Raw genomic sequence first — 21,506 nt, 5'->3', positions numbered from 1 at the left:
GTCCATTTCCCCCAAACAGCAGGAGATCCGGGCTTGCCCGTCAGCTGTGTCACTTGTGTCGTAGAGAGGACTGAGGTATTTTGGATGTGGAAATAAAGGGGAAGGAAAGCACAAGCTTGTGATTTTTTTTAAGTGTTGGTAGTTCTTGAAAGTGTGGAAAAGAAGCTGTCGTAGGAGGGGGCAGGTCTTTCAGTTCGTCAAAAGCGATGAAGAGGCTCTTTCCCTTTCAGAAAGAATTGGGGAATGAATTTGGCCGTTTTGGCTGGTCTTGCTTGTAAGTGTCTTTATGGAGACAACTGGCCTTACAGAATTCATAAGCTCTACCACACGCTCGTCTCTGGATCGCAATTTCCTTGAGTGCTATCTAGCGATCTGATCGTGCCTACGGTCCTTGCAGCCTGACGGCGCTGCTCCCCGCGTGCGCTGCGGCTGGGATGGGCAGGGGAGCAGCAGAGCCAGGCTGCAGTCCCCGGCAAAGAGAGATCCATTTGCTTTCTGGTCAGTCTTCCTGCTCTTCCCCACCCGTGGGATGGGCCAGAGTGGAGCCTTGGATCTCTTCTCCTCTGTGGTTTCGTTACCTTGATCTGAAGTATTTCATGTTGTTTCATCTTGATGTTTGTTTAACAAACGAGCTGGTATCAGATGGCGAAATGGTGGTTCCTCCTTTCGTATAAAAGAAACCTTGCTGCTTCCAGCATCAACTAACCCGGTGTTGGTCGTGCCAGGACTTGCAACCTTTTCCTGGCGAGAGATGAACTCCCCTGCCCCCTCCTTTGGGTACCAGATTGTGTGATTCCAGGCATGGGTTTGTTGTGGCGTGAAAAAGGAGGTGTTAGCTGCTGAGCCCTTGTTTGTCAGCAGCACTGACAAACCCGTGCTGGCATCGGCGAGGCTTGGGCAACCAGTCGCAGCTGGAACGGTTATCGTTTCAGGGTCCCCGTGGGCTTCCGCTATCAGGTCACATCCCAAAATAACACTGGGCAGTATTTCAAGTGAAGAAACTCAGGCTTTGGGGCTGCAGCCAGCCTGGAGTGTGAGATTCTGTGCGAAATAGTTGGAATCCCTCCAGCATTTTTGATCTGCATGGCAGATGAGCAATAAAATGCATTAAAAAAAAAAAAACAAAAACCAAAAAACAAACCAAAACAAAAAAAAAAAAACGAAAAAAACCAACCACATTGGAAACACGTGAGGAAATTCTCCAGACCCTGACGTTTCCTTCAAGTTGGCAGAGTTACTGCTGTCGAGCCTCACCTCCTGTCTCGGCTCGATTGGCGGGAGGAGGGAAGGGGGGAGCCCTTCTCCCGGCGCTGCCGTGCCTTTCCAGGTCTCCTCCCGATGCTCCACCGGAGGCAAATAAAACCTCGCTGGCCCCTCTCCTCTTGGGCTCGATCCAGAACCCGCTGACGGCAGCAGGTCTCCATTATATCAACGAGGTTTTTTGTTTTTTTTTAAAGGCTTCTCTTTACAGCCATCCTTAAACGGTCTGGAGAGAGATGGAGATATATTTTATTTTATTTTTTTTTCCCCACCCAGGTTTGTAGTGCACTGGAGGAAATGGGGTGTCAGAGCTTGGGGGGTCCTTTAGGTTTAGTTAAAAAAAACAAAACAAAACAAAAAAAAACCCCAAAAAAACCCAACCCAACAACCAACCCCAGGCTCTGTGCCTTGATGGTTAGCATCCTGTGAAAATAATTTGGTGGGTGGAAAACAGCTCCCTACTGATGAGCTGCTTGTGCTTCGGCATTCCAGCCCCTTCTCCCCTTCCCCTGGCAGGAGTCTCCCTTTGGAGAAATGTCCTGCTGAGGAACGCGCCCAGAAAATGCTGCAGCGTTGGGAAATGACTTTTATTGTTGGAATTCATAAAACCTCCGAATGTTACGAAAACCATAAAATTTCTCCAAAAGAAAACACTTTATGAGTGACTTGATTTTGATGGTCCTGTTTCAATTTGTGTCCTAACACCCCAGAAAGGTTGATCTGTAATTTGCTTTTCATTGATTTAAAGTGGTGATTTGGGGGTCGGGTCCACAGCCTCCTAGCTAAAGGCTGGCTTTTCCCGGCGGCGAGGTCCGTCACGGCATGCCAGCGGCGCGGAGGGACCTCGTTCGCCCATCGAAAGCAGCCCTATGCTAACCTGCTTAATTAAAACTGAGTGTTTTCAGTGACTGGCAGTACTTTAGGTTAAGCTTTGGTGCGTCGGCAAGGTTGAAGACATTGGCTTGAAAGCGAGTTCTTGAGTTATTCAGGAGTTCATGTTAAAAACTGTTGGAAAGTGGCTTCGGTTTATGTCTTGCAGGTTATTTTCATGCCTGGCACCGCCGAGTCCTGTCCTCTTAGTCTGCCCAGTTCACACGTGAATGTTGCAGGCAGTATATCCTCGGATCCCGGGGGCAAACCTTCTGCGTGTCCCTTACACCCCTGATAAAGGGAGGAAACTTGCATGTTTCTCCTCGTACACTTGCTCTGTATCTGTCCTTTCGTGCCAGTATTTTGCCTCAGGTGTATATTTATAATGTGCTTTTTTGCCTTTAGGCATAAAAAAATCTCTCCTCTGAGCAGCAGTGGGCTTTGCTCCCCTGGTGTGGCTGATCCGAAACGCTGGACCCACGCGGGCTCTTGGGGTTTTACAGCTGGAAAGGGTTTGGGTCTCCAGCTTCACGTCAGTGGTGATGGAAATAGTGCTTGGATGCGTTTGACGATTCAGTCTACAAGTACCTGAATGCATTTAAGGGAAATACCGGCATTTCCATCCAGTTTTAGGTTGGACTGAGTTGGCTTCTGGGCATCCTGATCCCTTTGCTGGCTCTAGAGGGGACTCTGGGTGTGTGTGTTGTGCCGGCGGCTGGAGGCGGCTGCAGTGAGTCTCGGGAAGACGAGTGTTTGCTCTTGTTTGTGTTGGTCGATGCTTTTTTGATGCAAGACATTGGAAATACTCTGCCTTTACTTCCACTTCAGATGGTTTCTGCAGTAGGAATGTGGCGTTTGCCAGCACTGTCGGGGGGGGCGGGAAACCCAAGGAGCTGCAGCAAGGAGCAGCGCTTTTGATGTTACCGTAGGAAGGTAGTGAAAATTGCAAGAGATCTTAGACATTATTTTTAGGCTTTTTCTGCAGTTTTTTAGTTTGCATTGAAATAAAGTGGTTTGGGGTTTTTTTTCTTTCTTTTTTTTTTTTTTTTTTTTTTTTCCTCCTCGGGAAGATAATACTTCAGCAGTAAGCCAAACGTACCTCTGAGGCTGGCGTGCAGGAAACGTTCTCTCAAACAGAAACAGCAATGGGAGGAAGGACATGCTATGTGCCAAAGCCACCCCACCAAGCGCCTGGTGTTTCCAGCTCAAACGCAGCGTTTGCCAGCGTGTTAGAAGCATTTTGATCCAATCCCACTGTTAACAGAGCGAAGATCGCCCTGCTGCAGCAGGCAGCGGAATGCAGCGCAGCCGGTGCCCAGCTCTCCCCTTTGTCCTTCTGAATGTCATTGTCCAACAAGTGTGATGAGGTGCTCGGATATCTCCTGGGTCTTATTTTTATTCTTCCGTAACTCGAGTTTTCTACTTCCTAGGATGCGGTGACGTACTGTTCTCCAGCTTAGATGACGGGGACGTGCTGTCAGAACCTTGTCACCCATCACCTGGCAGCCAGGTGTTGCGGAGCGATAGAGCCCTTGCTCGCTTCTGAAGGCTGATAAGTGTGTGGTGTCTTGTGTCCGAGGTCCTTTGGCGCTGCACAGAGCTGGGAAAACGTTACCTGAACTGCTGCTAAACAAGGCATCATCCAGGCAGTGTAAATGAGACCTGGGCATCCAAGTTAGTGATCAGTTGGCTCAGCCGTTCGGCGTGGCATTTGAAATGAGATCAGCTCTGTCAGTGCTGGTCAGCTGGGCTCTGTGCGGAGCGAGCTGATCTGAAATGCCTTCAGGGCTCAGCCTGGAGCACTCCTGAGCCAGGGCTGATTGCTCGGGAAGACTTGGAAAGGCAAGGTGAAGTCCTGGTAAGCTTTGGTCTGCTCCGCCTGCTGGGATCCTCTGAATCTCTGGCAAGAGATTTTATCTAATCACTGGAATAGCTGGAACATCCCAGCTTTCTGCTCAAATGTGCCAGCACTTACTCTGTCTTGTCATTTACTTACAAATTTACTCCAGGCCAAGCTTGAATGGTTGGTACACCTGGGTATCAATCAGCCAGTACAAAAAAAACCCCAAAAAAACCCCCCACAACAATACAAACAGTATTGGATCTGCGCATCATCTTCTTGGAAGCATCCCTGGTTTTCAGACTTGGCAGCCGATTTTTGGTGCTGGCCCTTTGCAGTTGCTGCTGTGGCCATTGGAGTTTTTGACTTTTGGAGGCGCTTTTTGCTTCTTCAGGGTGGATGCATGTGGTAGGAAGCCTTGCCTTCAAGAAAAGCTGAACTTTGCAGGCTGATGGCTGTAACTGCTAATTTTTGCTGTCTTTGAAGAAAGGGAAGTGGGAACCCTGAAGAGTATTTTATGGTTTTCTTTTAAATCTCTGTTTAGTTTGTTTTTATCCATCTCAAGTGAGTAGTTTCCCAGCTCATATGAGGTTTATGAATTAATTATGGTGAGGCAGGAGTTTTCTGTCTTTCAGAGGCTGAGCCACATTTCTCTTCCAAGCTATGGTCACACGGACTGTCTCCTCTATTTGCCATTTTATGTGTATGGGTGATGCATTCTTTAATTTCTCGCCTCTAAAGTGAACTGAAAGGAGCAAGTAGGAAAACGAGCAAGTTGTTTGGACCATCAGCCAGCACTTGGCAAACCAGCTAGGGAACTCTTGGGTTCAGAGGCAGGCAGCAGGGTAAGATGCATTTGGTGGTTACCTCCGTCTGCAGCAGCCTTCGTTACTGGCAATAACGGGAGCAGGGTTCATTGATTTCTATTTGTAGTATGCCTGAGGGAGAAATGCACTCTTTCTTAGCGGTACGTGAGAGAACAGTCCCATGTCTTTTTTTTTTTTATTTTATTTTTTTTTATTTTTGCCTGATCTGTTTCTCTGTGTATTGCAGGACCTGTCTGGTTCAATAGATGATCTGCCCATGGGTACAGAAGGAGCCCTGAGTCCTGGAGTAAGCACATCAGGGATTTCCAGCAGTCAAGGAGAGCAGAGTAACCCAGCTCAGTCTCCTTTCTCTCCACATACCTCTCCTCACCTGCCAGGCATCAGAGGACCCTCCCCATCCCCAGTTGGATCTCCAGCTAGTGTTGCTCAGTCCCGCTCTGGTCCACTTTCACCTGCCGCAGTACCAGGTAACGCGCCTGGGCACGTGCCCGTCTCTTGGTGGGGCTACCTCGTGCAGCAGGGGGGCAAGCCACCATGGCCAATGGGGAGAAACTGGCCAGCGCTGGTACTGTGTGGTTATTGAGGTCCTGGAGCTCGTTTGTTTGTTTAAAACGTCTGTAACTCTTAAAGGATGCAGTAAGATGAGTGGGGTGGCTGGTAAACCAGCAGTGTCATTTTGCTGGGTTAATGTGACTGATCTTGCTTTTGTTTTTCTTTGCCGTGGCTAGCGTAGCCTTCTCCTGAAGTTGTTTGGAGTTCTGGTATTTAATACTCTTTGCGTCCTGGGTTTTGTGGTATGCAATTTTCATAATGAACCACTCTCCTTTTTGCGGTGTAGGCAATCAGATGCCACCCCGACCGCCCAGTGGCCAGTCGGACAGTATCATGCATCCTTCCATGAACCAGTCAAGCATAGCGCAAGATCGAGGTGTGTGACACGAGTTAAAAGATTTGTAATTGTGAAGCTATACATGTAACTAAAAATTACCTGGCCTGATGGTGTGCATTCTGTGGTGAGATAGCATTTAAAAGCTACCCCGGGTTTATAAGCTGCAAACGTTCAGGCACTTTGCAGTAAATTCAACTGTTGCTGGTTGGTTTGCCTCTTGATGTTCCATCCAGCCTAGTGTTTTGGCTTGTAAAGTGTTTTCTCTGGCTTTTGACACTGTTTGGGGTGAGTGTGGCTTGTCCAAGGTCCATGACCTTAAGCTTCAAAACGAGGGGTGCCTGCAACAACATTGCATGCCTTTTTCCCCTAGGAGAGTAAGGTTAGTGTGGGGGAAAATCCACATAAAATTCTGGTTCTTGTGGCTGAAGGTATATAGTTGTCACCCTGAGAAAACAAACAGGCAAACAAAACCCAAGAAGCTGCCCCTAGGATCTGCAGAGTCGTGCTGTCTACTCCTGTGAAACTGAGGAGGGTTTTTTTTTCTGGTTAAAACAGGAAATTGGATCCGTTATCTTAGCAGATAACACCGGCTCCTTAATAGCAACCACTGTAAAATCTGTCTAGGCTGTTGCTGAAAGGATTTTTGTTAGTGGGTCCCGGGGGCTGCTGTTACCTAAGAACATGTGTGTCCAGTGGCACCTCTGGATAGTTTGCACTAGTAACCATCTGCTTTGCTCCCTGGGTGACCAGGTTACATGCAGAGGAATCCTCAGATGCCCCAGTACAGCTCACCCCAGCCTGGCTCAGCCTTATCTCCCCGTCAGTCTTCTGGAGGACAGATGCACGCTGGAATGGGGCCGTACCAGCAGAACTCCATGGGAAGCTACGGACCCCAGGGTGGGCAGTACGGACCTCAAGGTGAGGCATGGTCAGCTCCTGGAGGTGGGAACTGAGCTCGGCAAATGCAAAAGGCTTCTCAGTTGTAACATCTTGTCTTTGATAAACTTGTTTTATTTGTCCCTTCGTCACGTGTGGGTAGTACAAACGAGCACGTTCCTTGTGAGCCGAGGGGAACTGCGCTTCGTTCGTGCTGAGACGGGCGAAACACTGCATTGCTTTCAGGGCTAGTTGTACGGCTAAATGTAGGATCCTTCCTCCTCGTTTAAAAAGATGTAGGTCATGCATCCAGAAGAAGAGCTGGTTCTCTTTAAAGGGCTAGAAAATTGAGTTGGTTTATGTTTTGGAAAGGGTTAATGAGTTTTTTACATCCTGTCCTGGACCATTTAGCTCGATTTGCTCAGCTGAGGTTTGGGAGAGTTTCAGGCAGTTTTTGAATCGATGTTGTTACTTGGCTATGTCAAAACACATTTTACGTGGCTTATATCCAAGTACTTTGACTTTTTGTTGAGGTGTTAACACTCCCCCTCATCTCTGTTAGTGATCTTTAAATATTTGCTGATAGAAGATTTTTATGGTGATTCATAAACTAACTAGTTGAATGATGTTGTCTTCCCCTTTTTTTATCTCCTCAGGAGGTTATCCCAGGCAGCCAAACTACAATGCTATGTCCAATGCCAACTACCCCAGTCCAGGAATGGGAGGAAGCATGAATCCCATGGGAGCAGGGAGCCAGATGCACGGGCAGACCGGTGTGCCACCGTACAGCGGGCTTCCCCCCGGCAGGATGAGCCACGCAGCCATGGGGAACAGACCTTACGGACCGAACATGGCGAATATGCCACCTCAGGTGGGGACAGGGATGTGCCCCCCACCGGGCGGCATGAATCGTAAAGCACAAGAAGCGGCCGCCGCCGCCATGCATGCTGCTGCCAACTCCATCCAGAACAGGTAAGGAAGGAGGGAGGTTGCCCCTGGGCTCTGTTGGTCCCCTCCCCATGTCAGCTCTGGGTTTCAGAGCAGCGGGTGGAGTAACCCAAATCTGGGGCAACGCTGACCGTACACTTCTGAGAAGGTTTGCCCTTCTCGGAGGCTTTTTCGTCAATCTTTGAGTGTTAAGAAAGTTCAGTGCATAAAGCTCGGAGAGGCAGTGTGGGGGAATGCATCACTAATGATGTGCGTAGGGAATTTTTAATATTTGTAGGTGAAATCTATTTAACTCTGAGGTCCCTTCCGTTGTTTTTGGTTTTTTGGTCGTCTGTATTACGTGAGTGATTCCGAAGACACTGCGTGTGTGGCAGAGCCCGTAAATGTAGCAGGCAGCCACCCAGCTGCGCTTGTCTGAACCCAGGCATCGCTTGTCCAGTCTGACGAACTTCTGCCTTTTAGGGCTTTGATGAGCAGCTGCGGGAAAGGGAGCTGGAATTCAGCACTGAACTTCCCAACCATTTTCTGTGGCTGGGTTTTGGTTTTTATTGCCCGTCTCAGAATAGGTGTGTGTGGCCTGCCAGAATGCCATGAGAGCCATGAACTTGTTTATAAATCAAGTTCCCCCACTAAAGCTGTTGGAGATGTTTGTTGTCTGCCTGGGCATTGAAGGGCTGCTCCTGCGATCTGCTGCCCAGAGCTCAGGTTCCCAAACACCAGTACAGACGTCAACGCCCGCACCTCTTGAGGAACAAGCTGGAGGAGCGGTTGTCTGTGAGGTTTTCTGATGCACGTACGCTAACATAGCTCGTATGGGTAGCACAAAGGAAAGAGATGAAGAAGAATTGTTGAATGTGGCTGGAGCACTGTTCGTCTGCGCAAATAACAGATTCTCACTTAAATGCAAAGGGCTGCAGTGTTTGCAGAGCGGTTCTTCCCCAAAAAGGCAACTTAACAGCTGCAAGGAAGTTCACTTTGGGGATGTAGTAGGGCAAGACTAAGGGTGAAAACGTTCAGAGCTGAGGGCCCTCTTTCAAAATGGTTTGCATCCCCTTTCCTTTTGAGAATGGGGGCTCCAGGGTAGTTAAGCCATAGAAGAGCACCTCGTCCTTGCTCTTTTGCTGGAAAAGTGAGCTGGAGAAAGTCCCTTCCCTGCTTCCTTTGTGCAGAAGGTTTCTTTAGGCAAACCTCCTTCCTTAGAAGGACGAAATCTTAATACTTAGTGTTTGGAGTAAGCGGCTGTTTCTTCTTTGCTTTCTCCAGGCCTCCTGGTTATCCCAACATGAATCAAGGGGGAATGATGGGCACTGGACCTCCTTACGGGCAGGGAATTAACAGTATGGCTGGCATGATAAACCCCCAGGGCCCACCCTATCCGATGGGTGGGAATATGGCTAACAACTCTGCAGGTAAGCCAGTGCTGACTGTTGGGTGTTGATTTCATTGTACTGGGTTGAAAAGCGGTGTTAACGATCCTCTTTTAACTCCCTAGGGATGGCAGCAAGCCCTGAAATGATGGGTCTTGGGGACGTCAAATTAACGCCTGCAACTAAAATGAACAATAAGGCAGATGGGGCACCAAAAGCAGAATCCAAGTCAAAGGTAAAATGTTTTGGGTTTTGTTTTTAACGACTCCCACCCTCTTCAGCATCCAGGGAAATAAAGCCATTGCATATTAACTTGGGTTGAACAGCACGTCTACCTTGTAGTGAGTGTGGTTCCTGAGAGGAACCCAGTCGGATTTGTCCTCCTTGCCCTGAACAGACCTCTTGTTAGCATGGTTGTCCTTGTAGTTCACGATCCCACTACTGCTTGCGGCCGTGGTTCTAACTCAGGAGTGCGGCAAGTTGAGTGGAGTGTGCTCTTTTGGGATGTGTTACATTTTGGAGTGTAATTAAAGTAAGGCTCGAGTGTGGGTGTGTGTGAGAGGAGGCTCTGGCTATCTTTGCCATAAACCGCTAAATACCCACGTGTGTTAATAACTGTTCTTGAGGAGCCTGAACTGTGCCACCCATCCACTCCAGGGACCCGCTAGCCCTCCGTAAGGCCAGGAAAGGGACTTTTCTGATCAGAATTCACACATCCTCCCTTGTTTGACTCCCAAGTTCAAGCCTCTATCTAGAATTTCTAGCCGATGTCTGGCACACCTCATTTATATGTTCTTATTTCAGTTGTGGGCTAGCCTTGCCTTTCTTAACAGGGGGGAAGGTACTTGGACAGATGCACCTTTTAGGTCAGCCTTATCCAAGTCCAGATCCTGTGAGTAGCCAGTTAGACTGTTCCTTGAATCGGAAGTGTAAAGACCGTGTAGTGGAAGTGCTCAGATTCAACGCGAGTTATGCTTGATGGGTCCAGCCCTGGCTGTGCTTTAACTGTGCCAGTGGTTCCAAGAGGAGAATTCAAGAGAATGGATTGAGAGCGGCCCTGAGGAGGACTTGGGGGAACTGGTGGATGAGAAGCTCAGCCTGGCCCGGCAGCGTGGGCTGGCAGCCCAGCAAGCCACCCGTGCCCTGGGCTGCTGCATCCCCAGCGGCGTGGCCGGCAGCTGGAGGGAGGGGATTCTGCCCCTCTGCCCCGCTCTGCTGAGACCCCCCTGCAGCGCTGGGTCCAGCTCTGGGCCCCCGCATAAGGACACGGAGCCGCTGGAGCGGGGCCAGAGGCCACGAGGATGCTCAGAGGGCTGGAGCATCGCTCCTGTGCGGGCGGGCTGGGAGTGGGGCTGTCCAGCCTGGGGCAGGGAAACCTCCGGGGAGACCCTCGAGCAGCTTCCAGTACCTAAAGCAGCCGACAAGAAAGCTGGAGAGGGGCTTTTTACAAGTGCCTGTAGCGACAGGATGAGGGGGGGTGGCTTTACACTGAAAGAGGGTAGATTTAGGTGAGATACTAGGGATAAATTCTTCCCTGTGAGGGTGCTGAGGCGCTGGCCCAGGCTGCCCCGAGCAGCTGTGGGTGCCCCGTCCCTGGCAGTGCCCAAGGCCAGGCTGGACGGGGCTGGGAGCACCCTGGGCTGGTGGGAGGTGTCCCTGCCCGGGGCAGGGGGCTGCAACTGGGTGGGCTTGAAGGTCCCTTCCAACCCAAACCCTTCTGTGATTCTGTGCTTTATCAGGAGAATTCAAACAACTGAGGGTTTTATTTCTGGGATTCGTAAACTGTTCAGAAATGAAGGGGAGCATTTCCCAGTCCTTCGGGAGTAATCAATTTCACTTGCAAAACAATTTACTATTAGGAATTATCACCTGCCACAGTGAAACTGCCAAAAGAAGTGTAAACAAACCTGAGTGTGCTTCTGGTGTAGGCTTGGAGCTAGTCAGTTATCACCTCTCGGCTGGGAGGTGGTACACTAAAGTGTTACAGTTGTTTCACAAACAAATCTCTTACTAATCCTGTACTAAAGCCAGAAGAGGGAGGCAAACAAGTTCTCCAGGGAGTGTTTTTCTTTGCATTACTGCTACCAGTTTCAAAAGAACCACCAAAAAAGCAGCTTCTGAGCCTGTAGTCTCCTCTTTTGCTACTTGAAGGAAAAAAATGCTCTGCGAGTTTGATACGTGTACCACCAGCGGTCTGCAGGAAGACTCAGAGGATCTCTTACTTCTGCTCATGTGTTCTGGCATCTGCCTATTTATGACAAACAAGGACTTGAATGCTCGTGGGCTGGGAGATGCCAGAAGCTACAAATAAGGGTTGTTCTGTCCTCTTGGTCTGCGCTGTTTGAGGATTATCTCATGTGCTAACGAATACACACAGCCTTGGGCGCAGGGGTTCATCTAGAACATCATCGTTCCTGCCTTTACTCCAAGTGTATGTGATCCAGGGGGTGAAAGACAAAATAACACGCTCATGCGTTACACCAGAAGACTTGGAGGAAGCAAGGCACGAGGCAGGACCCTCAGGTTTTGCCTCTTAAGTAGACACCGGGACAATTCACTGAACCAGATGTGTAGGAACTAGTGTGTGATACTTGTACTTCGTAATTGTAAACGTGTTTTCCAAATTCTGGTGATGCCTTCCTGGATCCTGATACACCAGTGGTAGCAAACCAGTACGGGAGCTCGCGTCGCCTCTGGGTAGCCGGATATTTCTGCACTTGTCAGTGAATAGGCAAGGGAAGAGAGATGGTCTTTGGGGGGGACCACACATTTGTCAAACAGGTGTCTCTGGTCTTTATTTTTCCTTGAGGCATGTTCATTTTTATTCCTTTTCAGTGTTTAGTGTCAGTTTAACCTGGCATCTACCGTTTGGGTAAGAGAAGAGAGTAACCAGAGAGCAGTATTCACCCTGGCCGAGTGCAGCAGCCATGGAGAATCTCATGTGCAGTTGAATGTGATGTTTTCTCACATATTTAGCAAATAAGCCCACAAAGCATGTCTCAGAGATGGCTCTCTGCAAAGTCTCCTTGAGGATGGTTTGGTTTCTTTAGCATTCCTGAAACCTTTTGCTTATTAAAAATATATATTCTGTGAATTCCCTGAGTAGCAGCTGGTTTTGCGATACCTTTTGTTAAGCAGTACTTGCCCGATGTTGGTCTGAGATGAGCAGAGGTCTAATATATAGCTGTTATAAATATATATAAATAATATAAAGCAATATAACAGCAGGACTGAACTCTTACCTAAGTGCTTTTTTGAAACCATCTCAGCTGTGACCTGGCTGCTTTTGTGCTGCTCAGTCCTGATCTCTCTTTCCTTCTCCTAGAAGTCCAGTTCCTCTACTACAACCAATGAGAAGATCACCAAACTCTATGAGCTGGGTGGCGAGCCGGAGAGGAAGATCTGGGTGGATCGTTACCTGGCCTTCACTGAGGAGAAGGCCATGGGTATGACAAACCTCCCAGCGGTGGGCAGGAAACCCTTGGACCTCTACAGGCTCTACATCTCTGTGAAGGAGATCGGAGGATTGACTCAGGTGAGTGCCCACCACTGGTGGCGACCGCATGTGTGTATTCGGGGCCGACGGGCAAGACAATTCAGAGTTAGCTTTGTACCTAAGTGTAAGCCGTGACTTTTCCTTTAGCTGTGTTTATTTCCTATCTATTTCTTAAAAATCATGCTTAGGTAACCCAGCATCCTGGCAGTGAAGCCACACGTCTGCTCTCCCACTGTCTGGTTGGAGAACAGCCTGGGGGGGATCCAGGGGCTTTTTTTCCCCTCTGCTTTGCCCAGTGCAAAGATTGGTGACACAGTCTTTGTCGTTGCATCAGGCTGTCAATTGACCTCATGGCTAATTTGATTAGCAAACTGTCCCTGTTTGAAAAGTGTGCTGTAGGTGAGGAAGACAGTTTACTAATATTTGACCAGTTTTGAACTGGTTTTTGAACTAGTTCACTGCTCTGCTTAGCCCTTATTGCATCCTTTGTTAGCTGCGGAGCGTTGGTTCCTCCCCAGAAAACTTCTTGGGAGGAAAAGTAGCTGGGATGTTGAGTTAGAGCTTCTTGTTTGGTTGTGCAGGTCAACAAAAACAAGAAATGGCGCGAGTTGGCCACAAATCTCAATGTGGGCACATCCAGCAGTGCAGCTAGTTCTTTGAAGAAGCAGTACATCCAGTGTCTCTATGCCTTTGAGTGCAAGATTGAGCGAGGTGAAGACCCCCCTCCAGATATCTTTGCAGCTGCTGATTCAAAGAAGTCTCAGACCAAGATCCAACCGCCATCTCCAGGTGAGTTGAGCCACCGGTTTACGGTGTGCACTGCGTGTTGGAGCCGGGGGATCTCTGGCACCGTACACCCACCTCCACGTGCTGTGGGCCAGACTAGTTCCAAACTTCCCCAAAGCCCGTGTCTGTTTCTAACTGGCTGTTCTCTGGTTGTGTAGATTAAATGCTTCTGTAATGTGGGTGTGAATGATACTGGGAATAAGTGAAGCTGCTTGGGATAGTTTAGGTTTTGTGTGTCCCACCTCTATACTAAGTTTAAGAAAAAGGAAAACCTAAAAATACAGACACCCCCATACACACCCAGCTCTGTACCTGCTAGTACCTCGCTGCCTTGTGAGGATCTGGTGGAGAGGGAAGTCTGGAGTTAACCCCACAAGGTGATCTTGGCGTATTTTAACAGCAGCCCTTGTTGCTACTGCTTAGCTTTGGGAACTTGCTAGAAAACTGGGGCTTGTTTTGCCTATGCAAGTGTTACCTTCTGGGAGTAACTGCTTAATGTGGGTGTGCACTCATCTTCCTTGTGAATTACTTCTTTCTGTCTTCAGCAGGAGACAGCGAGAACTTTCTGAGGCTTTGTTTTCTCTGTTTTCAATGCACAGGGTGCATTGTAAGCCTATTACAAGTTGGATGCTCTGGAAATCAAGCCCTTTAAAATAACGTCTGTTGTTTCAAATTTGATGGGGTGCTCCAGTTTCTGAATGCTTAAGCATAGTGTTCAATTCAGATTTATGAAATAAAAAGAAAGAAAAAAAAAAAGAGAGAAAACATCCCAGCTGAAACCAGGACACAGTGCATGCTGTACTCTTTCGTCTTCGGAAAGTCTGATCGCTTCTGTCTCGTTTGCATTGAGTTCATTGCTTGAATTTGCAGCTGAACTTGCCAACCCTTTACACTTGAGTTTTCCAGTTTGTCTTCTAAGTAAAACCTTCAGATGCTTTTTCTGGTCAGGAGCCTGTTCATGTAGGTGAAATAAAAACTTCATCTGCTTTGAAGTTTTTGTAATGTTTGCAAAAAATGCCTTTTTGGTTCTGAAACCTGGCATCATCTTGGTCTAGCTCCTGAGGAGTGGAATAACGAACCCTTTTTTGATTGTACTGCAGTTGTGTCTCAGCCCTGCTAAGCCCTTGATCGACAGCATGCTTGTCCGAATATTCTGGTTTTTTAAAGAACTAGATCTTTGTCTTTTCACCAGCCGGGAAACCTGTCCCAGTGTAGCTTCAGCCCTGGTGTCTTCTGCAAGAGAAAGCAACTTTTGTGTCATTAGACTAAACTTCTGTCTGAAGTGGTGTCTGAGTTCCACTTAAACCAGACCACAAATCTATCCCCCCTTTCTTTCCAAAACCTCTTTCTTGCTCCCCTGAGATACTAGGCAGCAGAACAAAGATGTTAAGAGCATTTGGAGTTTATTTGGCGAAGGCTGAGACTTCGAGGAAGCCACTTAAAACTTCTTGTAGCGCTAGGTGCCTGTCAGAAGGGATTAGATGGTGCGTTGATTTTTATTTTGGTTTAGCTGATAGGGTGGAGTGTGAAGGTCACCAGTTGCCCTCTGGGCTGCGGCACAGGTGGTCTTTGCCTTCAGCACATCGGTGAGAGGAACACGCAGGGCTGCGGTCCCACACTCTGCACGGCTGTGCAGCTCTGCTGGCTTGGTCCACAGGTTTGGTTCCTACTGCGAGAGGACAGTGTTGTATTCCCTACTTAAACTGTGCTCTCCACTTGTTTGACTCCAGACTAGGAGTATGCAGAGGCAGCCCTGAGCATGGTTGGTTGCTCTGATCCTTTAAGCCGTATCACTCAGCGTGTTGGTGCTCCTCTTTCACTTTCCTTTTCTTCCTCTCTCTTGTTGGGCAGGAGCTGAGGGTGTAGGGCACGGCACAAATCGCTCTCCTAACCCCAGCCCCAGGCTTCAGAGCCTCAGAGGAGCACTGAGTGCCACTGTGGGCACCGTCCTTCCAGGGACGTGCTGAAGCAGCATCCTCCAGGCTTGCACATGCGGAGGGTGGGCTGTCTCCCAACAACTCGCCCTTACGGAGAACAACTGCCCTGGACAACAGGGGCGCGTTCTGAAGTCCCATCATTTGGGTGAAGGGCTCTGTCATCCTGCATGGACACGTGCTTTGCTCTCCTTGCAGACTTTATAACCTGTTGGCGTCCACTTCGTTTCAGCCCGGTCTGTCAATGGAACTACGGTGTAACTTTGTGAACGCTGCAAATCGTGCCTCACGGTTCTTCGTTAGGCACTTTTGGAGGCTGCAGAGCATCGGCAATCTCTTTTGCGGGACATCTAGGTAGAGCTCTTGGTGCCGGAGCTGTCGCCGTGGTGTGTGTGTGTTCATAACCCAAAACCCCAGAAGTGTTGGGAGAAGGGCCAGAGTGGGGATTGCCTCGTGGGCACTCGGTGGGGGTTTCCTGCAAACCTTTTTGGGTTCCCGCTCGCAAAGCGCGGCGTGTCCCCGGGGAGGTGTAATCAGCCTGCTGTTGGGTTTTAATTCCCAGAGCATGGAACTGGCCCGGCTCCAACTGTGTGTAAATTTGTGAGTGGGAGGGACGGCAGGGGGTGGGGACAAACACCAAATGGCAGCGAGGCAGGGAATGTCTCCAGGCCTCTTCCTGCCGATGCCAGCGTGACAAACTGAGCCGAGCGACGAATTCCTGGGGGAAGCGAGTGGAGCTGAACCGGTGCTGAGGCTGGCGCGGGAGGGAGAACGGCGGGGAGGACCCGTCAATGGAGCCTCCCCGCTGAGCTTGCCTCTGCCCTTCCTTCTCCCGAGACCTCCCCGGGCTGGGAGGGAGTCGCGGAGGAGAGGACAGGGTGCCAGGAAGGTGGGGTGTAAACAAACATGCCCTGGACGTGACCTCGGAGGATTTTAATGAATAGCTGAAATGACTCATCAACCAGCAGGGCTGAAGCTGAGGGATATCGGGTGCTGGGGATGGTAACTAATGGAAACATTAATTAAGAGTTCAGCTCTTGCCAGCTGCGAGGAGCATATGAACCTGAGAGCTGACGCTGTCACAGCGATCCAGGGCAGAGGAGAGCTCCTGGAGCTGGCGGCACAGCTGGATTGCACATGCCAGTCTGGGATTCTTGATGAAAGCTTACTGTAGTGTAAAGCAACCCCTAAGAGCCAGGGAACTTGCTGGACGGGTTTTGTCATTCAGTGAAAGATCCGGCATCTCCGGCATTCCCTGTTCCAGGAATCCTTGGGAGTGGTGCTTGCATTAACCTGCATGAATTAACCCCTCTCGAAGGGCAGAGCAGACAGAGGAGCCTTGTTCAGAGTCACTTGGTGACTGCAGCCAACGTGCTGGAGTTTCCATCGCTAGGCAGGTTGTGAGGCTTCCAGGAGAGGGCTCAAACCCACCTTCTTTCTGGGCTGAAAAGAGCGTGAAGGTGATGGGTCAGTGGTTGTCGCTTGGCGAGAAGCACCGTATTCCCGGCTGTGTGGGAAGCATCAGCCTTTGAAGCTGGATAGCTTGGGCAACACAGCACAGTGCCGCAGCGGTGGCACGGCATACGAGAGGGAATGTGGTTAAGAATGAAGGCGTGATCAAAATGAACATGTCCTCTCAGCTTTAGATTACTGTACGTGGTTCTTCTGGGAAGCCTGGCCCAGTATGTCCTTGAGATGTCAAGCTCCTTGTGCTTTTTTGGCCATATTTCATCTGTCTCTTTCTTGAAGGACTCTTGCTCTCTGTTCTCAAGGCTGATGTTCTGGGTCGCATCTGTAGGGTGCCAAGCTGCTTACGCCACGTTTCTGTTCTTGCAGCGGGTTCAGGCTCAATGCAGGGTCCTCAGACACCTCAGTCCACCAGCAGCTCCATGGCAGAAGGAGGAGACTTGAAGCCACCAACTCCAGCGTCAACGCCACACAGTCAGATGCCCCCTTTGCCAGGCATCAGGTACGAAAGCATCGCACCCTCTGCTGCTGTGCTGGATGCAAGCTGTGAATGTCAGGTCACTTCTGGGTCGTTAGTACAGATGGCAGGAGGCTTGATACCTGTTCGGTGGGGCTCTGTGGCGTCGCTCCTCTGTTAACGGCGCACAGCAGCGTTGTTGGCTCTGCATCTGTGGGTGAATAATCATTACTTTTGGGGTTGGTCTTGAGGACAGTGTTGTAGAAGGGCAGTTCTTCACAGCTCTGTTGGAGGAGTGTGGCTGTGGCCCTTGTAGGGGATAGCAGCACCTGAGAGGCAAATATGTGGAGAAAAGTATCGTGAGGAGCATCATGGACCTCTATAATCTTGTGTTTGTGGGTTGTTTTGGTTTTTTTTGAATCAGGAGTAACTCGGTGGGCCTTCAGGATGCCTTTGCAGATGGTAGTGATCCTGCGTTCCAGAAACGGAACTCCATGACTCCAAATCCAGGGTACCAGCCCAGCATGAATACCTCCGACATGATGGGTCGCATGTCTTACGAGCCAAATAAAGATCCTTACAGCAGTATGAGGAAAGGTGAGAAGTCCTTGTGTGCTCTCCCTTTGCTCCTTGAGCACTAATCCCTGTATCTGGCCGTATGCTGGAATGTGCTGTAGGAGACCTTCTGCTTGCCCTTCTTCCCTGGGAGATGGGATGTATCTTTCTAAGGCAGAGGTAGACAACATTTATTGATCTTTCTTTCAATATTTCAGCTCCAGGAAGCGATCCCTTCATGTCCTCAGGGCAGGGCCCCAACAGTGGTATGGGTGACCCTTACAATCGTGCTGCAGGTCCAGGGATGGGTAACATGGCCATGGGACAGCGGCAACACTATTCCTACGGAGGTCCTTACGACAGGGTGAGGTGGGTACTTGAACCTGGTGAGATCCTGGTTTGCTTGGCTCATGTGAAATGATTCCTGTCTCCGCTACCGCGACTTCGCTGAGCATCCTTTTCCATTTGAGGACCAAGGGTGAATTTAAGCGGACGTGTGGGGTTTTCCTCTTTGTTTCCATGTAGGACGGAGCCCGGCATGGGACCTGAGGGCAACTTAGCAACCGGAACGCCGCAGCCAAACATCATGCCTTCCACCCCTGAATCGGGGATGTACTCTCCCAGCCGCTACCCGCAGCAGCAGCAGCAGCAGCAAAGGTCTGTGCAGGGTGTTGCCACAAACCGCTCTTCCCGGTTAGAGAGCTCTGAGGCTGGGACAGTGAAGCATGCATCTGATCAGACAAGTAACGCATCTATTTCTTCTCCAGACATGATTCCTATGGCAATCAATTCTCCACTCAAGGCACATCCTCGGGCAGCCCCTTCCCTAGCCAGCAAACTACCATGTATCAACAGCAACAGCAGGTAAGTTACCTGAAAGTTTGATTGTTTGACTGAGAGACAGAAGAATTTTATCTCTGAAACATGTGAAAAGGGGAGGATGACAATGCACTGGGCTGTGTGTTTGCTTTATGAATGTGTAGAATGAAGTACCTTATACAGGTGCTTTTTTTTCCCCCCCAGTTTTCAAATTATTTAAACTAATTAAAAAAAAAATAAATTTTTTAATTGGCATTTCCAATGTTGCATCAGCAAAACAATATTCTTAGAATGGGGGTTGTGTAGTTTTCAGACGTGCACACTCGGTCAGGCAGCAGGAGATGAGGAAGCTTTACTGGGCTTCTCTGCCCCTCTGGAACTTTCTGAATCCCATCGTGTTTCTGCAACACTTTTGGTCCAAGTGGTCGGATAAGTTTGTTCAGAGGAAGTCCTTGATCATTCTGGGGAGCTGTTGCAGGTGGATCATTCTGCAGAACCCAGGGTTGGGGTTATTTTGTGCCTTTGTCTTGCTGAGCCTGCAGGCAGAGGCTTCAGCCCCCTGCTCCTCGGCTGCCTCCTGCTCCCTGTTCTCAAAACCATCAGGTTTGTTTAAGGACAGAGTTTGAATGAACATATATCTGTTTCCTTAATCTTTATATATGGCTTGCTCTTTGAGTCAGTGCCAGGACCCATAATGTTTTCCTGATAATTTTGAGTCCTCTGGTTTAGGAGACTGTAGAGAGGGCACTCGCTGAGCTGTGCTAAGAATAATTCCAATTGCTCTGCAGTTTGGCTCTGCAACCAGAGCCATGGGGCTCGGAGCCAAGAGTTCGAGTTACTCTGGTACTTGTCATCTTTGAAGCCCTAGAGCTCCATCTGAAGCCAGTCATGACCGTGGAGCTTCTGAACAGACTGTATAGCAGCTAGAGCACAGCCCTTCGGAGGCAAGAGGGATCTTGGATTTTCATTTTGTCTCAGCAATTGACTGTTTTCTCCATTTGCACTTAAAAAAAGCGCAGGGGAGAATAGCTCTTGCTCCTCTCAGTGATGTGTTTTGAGATCTACAGCAAAGGAAGAAGCAGGAAGTTTAACAACAGCTGAAAACAACGGTTTTTAATGCATCTTGTTTGATGCAGCAGAAACCTGCCTTTTCTGGGAAATACAAGAGAAACAGGGTCTAATAAAATTCCTGGATGTGAAAGGAAACTAGTACCTGTGCACAGCGTGGTTTGTGGTGAACGTTTAGTAGAACTGAGTCTTTTCTACAGAAAGCTCCTTTCTGTGGGCAGACTTCTCCCCCAAGGCACCCTTGTAGAATCCACAAGGAAACTGCCCAGCCAGCCGCAAGGAATTGGTCTTGGCTTGTGAAAACGAAAGGCTGGTCCAGCTTCACCCTGGGTACGGCAAACAGGGAGACAAGTCTTGTCCTCTTCCAGGCCGTGCTGAGGGGCACCCTCTGGCTCTGAGTAGCTCTGCCCGCTGGGGTTTGGGTGGCTTTTCCGAGTAGATCACCTCACGTTGTCCATGTCTTTCTTGTCCCTGTAGAATTACAAGCGACCGATGGATGGCAGCTACGGCCCGCCCGCCAAGCGACACGAAGGGGAGATGTACAACGTGCCGTACAGCGCCGGGCAGGGGCAGGCGCAGCAGCAGCTGCCCCCAGCACAGAGCCAGCAGCCGAGCCAGCAGCAAAGCGCACAGCCCTCGCCGCAGCAGGACCTGTATAACCAGTACGGGAGTACCTACCCTGCTGCTGACCGCCGATCCGCCGGAGGGCCGCAGAACCAGTTCCCATTCCAATTTGGCAGAGACAGGGTCTCGGCTCCCCCAGGCTCCAATGCTCAGCAGAACATGCCTCCTCAGATGATGGGTGGTCCCATCCAGTCTGCTCCAGAGGGCCCGCAGCAAGGCGCCATGTGGCAAGGGCGCAACGAAATAGGGTACAGCTATCCGAACCGGCAGAGCACCGGCTCTGCGCCCCAGGGGCCTGCCTATCACGGAGTGACTCGAACAGATGAAATTCTGCATTCAGACCAGAGGGTCAACCACGAGGGACCATGGCCTTCCCACGGGAACCGGCAACCTCCCTATGGTCCCTCTGCCCCCGTGCCCCCAATGACTAGGCCCCCCCAGTCTAACTACCAGACCCCCCCTAGCATGCAGAATCACATTCCTCAGGTATCCAGCCCAGCACCTCTGCCCAGACCTCTGGAGAATCGCACTTCTCCCAGTAAATCTCCATTCCTGCACTCGGGGATGAAAATGCAGAAGGCAGGACCGCCGGTCCCCGCCTCGCACATAACACCAGCAGCTGTACAGCCTCCCATGATCCGACGAGACATCACCTTCCCTCCGGGATCAGTAGAAGCTACGCAACCTGTGTTGAAGCAGAGAAGACGGCTGACAGCAAAAGATATAGGTAAGAGGATATTCCTACTTTTCTGCTTGTGCCTGTCAAGGGGGTGGATGCTGCCATTACCCTTTGGTACAGCACTGCCGAGTGGGAGGGATCTGCTGGCTTGGAAAGAATTACGTTTTTGCAGGTTAGTTGTGTTTTCAGACATCGTTTTGGCGTTGTCTGTGGAAAGATCGCTGGTCTATACAATCTGTACGTCATCTCAAACAGGCTCTGCTCTTCCTGGGTCCAAAAAGCAGTATCAAATATCTCCTTTTTGTTTTTAAACTGCAGGAGCTGGAAGTATCATGTGTTTATGTTACAGGAACTCCTGAAGCCTGGAGAGTGATGATGTCTCTGAAGTCCGGGCTGCTAGCTGAAAGTACGTGGGCCTTAGATACCATAAACATCCTGCTCTATGATGACAACAGCATAATGACCTTCAACCTCAGCCAGGTGGGTGCAGATGCTCTCCGGTGCAGGTCTTTGAAGTGCTGGTTTCACAGGGTTTCCGCCAGCGAGGTGGCGACACGCAGCTCGTGCCCTGGCGGGGCCAGGCGTCCCCGTCCCCACGGAGCACACCGGGCCTGGGTGGCTGCGCGCTGGTGGCCTGCTGGCCCGTGTCATTTACACGTTAGTTGGTGTGCAAGTGTGTGTGCGCTCTGGCGAGCTGGGGTGCCTCTGGAACAGAGGAGGTGAAAAGCAGTGGGGATGGGGAGG

The 21,506-nt window shown here is 49.9% G+C and overlaps 1 protein-coding gene across 6 annotated transcripts in view; it reads left to right on the top strand.

Annotated features, from left to right (window-relative positions):
- ARID1A (AT-rich interaction domain 1A) overlaps positions 1–21,506 on the top strand; it is an 83,337-nt gene that overhangs the window by 58,314 nt on the left and 3,517 nt on the right. For 5 of the 6 annotated variants that reach the window (XM_055703750.1, XM_055703752.1, XM_055703751.1 and 2 more), the window contains 15 exons: positions 5,024–5,264; positions 5,636–5,725; positions 6,437–6,604; positions 7,219–7,534; positions 8,774–8,919; positions 9,003–9,112; positions 12,203–12,412; positions 12,955–13,162; positions 16,930–17,062; positions 17,442–17,614; positions 17,791–17,941; positions 18,098–18,229; positions 18,340–18,436; positions 19,937–20,810; positions 21,112–21,242. In XM_055703750.1, the coding sequence (XP_055559725.1) occupies positions 5,024–5,264; positions 5,636–5,725; positions 6,437–6,604; positions 7,219–7,534; positions 8,774–8,919; positions 9,003–9,112; positions 12,203–12,412; positions 12,955–13,162; positions 16,930–17,062; positions 17,442–17,614; positions 17,791–17,941; positions 18,098–18,229; positions 18,340–18,436; positions 19,937–20,810; positions 21,112–21,242 (3,180 nt within the window). The remainder of the gene's footprint in view (positions 1–5,023; positions 5,265–5,635; positions 5,726–6,436; positions 6,605–7,218; positions 7,535–8,773; positions 8,920–9,002; positions 9,113–12,202; positions 12,413–12,954; positions 13,163–16,929; positions 17,063–17,441; positions 17,615–17,790; positions 17,942–18,097; positions 18,230–18,339; positions 18,437–19,936; positions 20,811–21,111; positions 21,243–21,506) is intronic. The other variant, XM_055703747.1, reaches the window with a different exon arrangement.

Source organism: Falco cherrug, chromosome 3 (assembly GCF_023634085.1).
Source record: "Falco cherrug isolate bFalChe1 chromosome 3, bFalChe1.pri, whole genome shotgun sequence".
In the NCBI taxonomy this organism is placed as follows: domain Eukaryota; kingdom Metazoa; phylum Chordata; class Aves; order Falconiformes; family Falconidae; genus Falco; species Falco cherrug.
The sequence above is the reverse complement of the archived record's forward strand: the minus strand, read 5'-3'. Positions and strand labels throughout refer to the sequence as shown.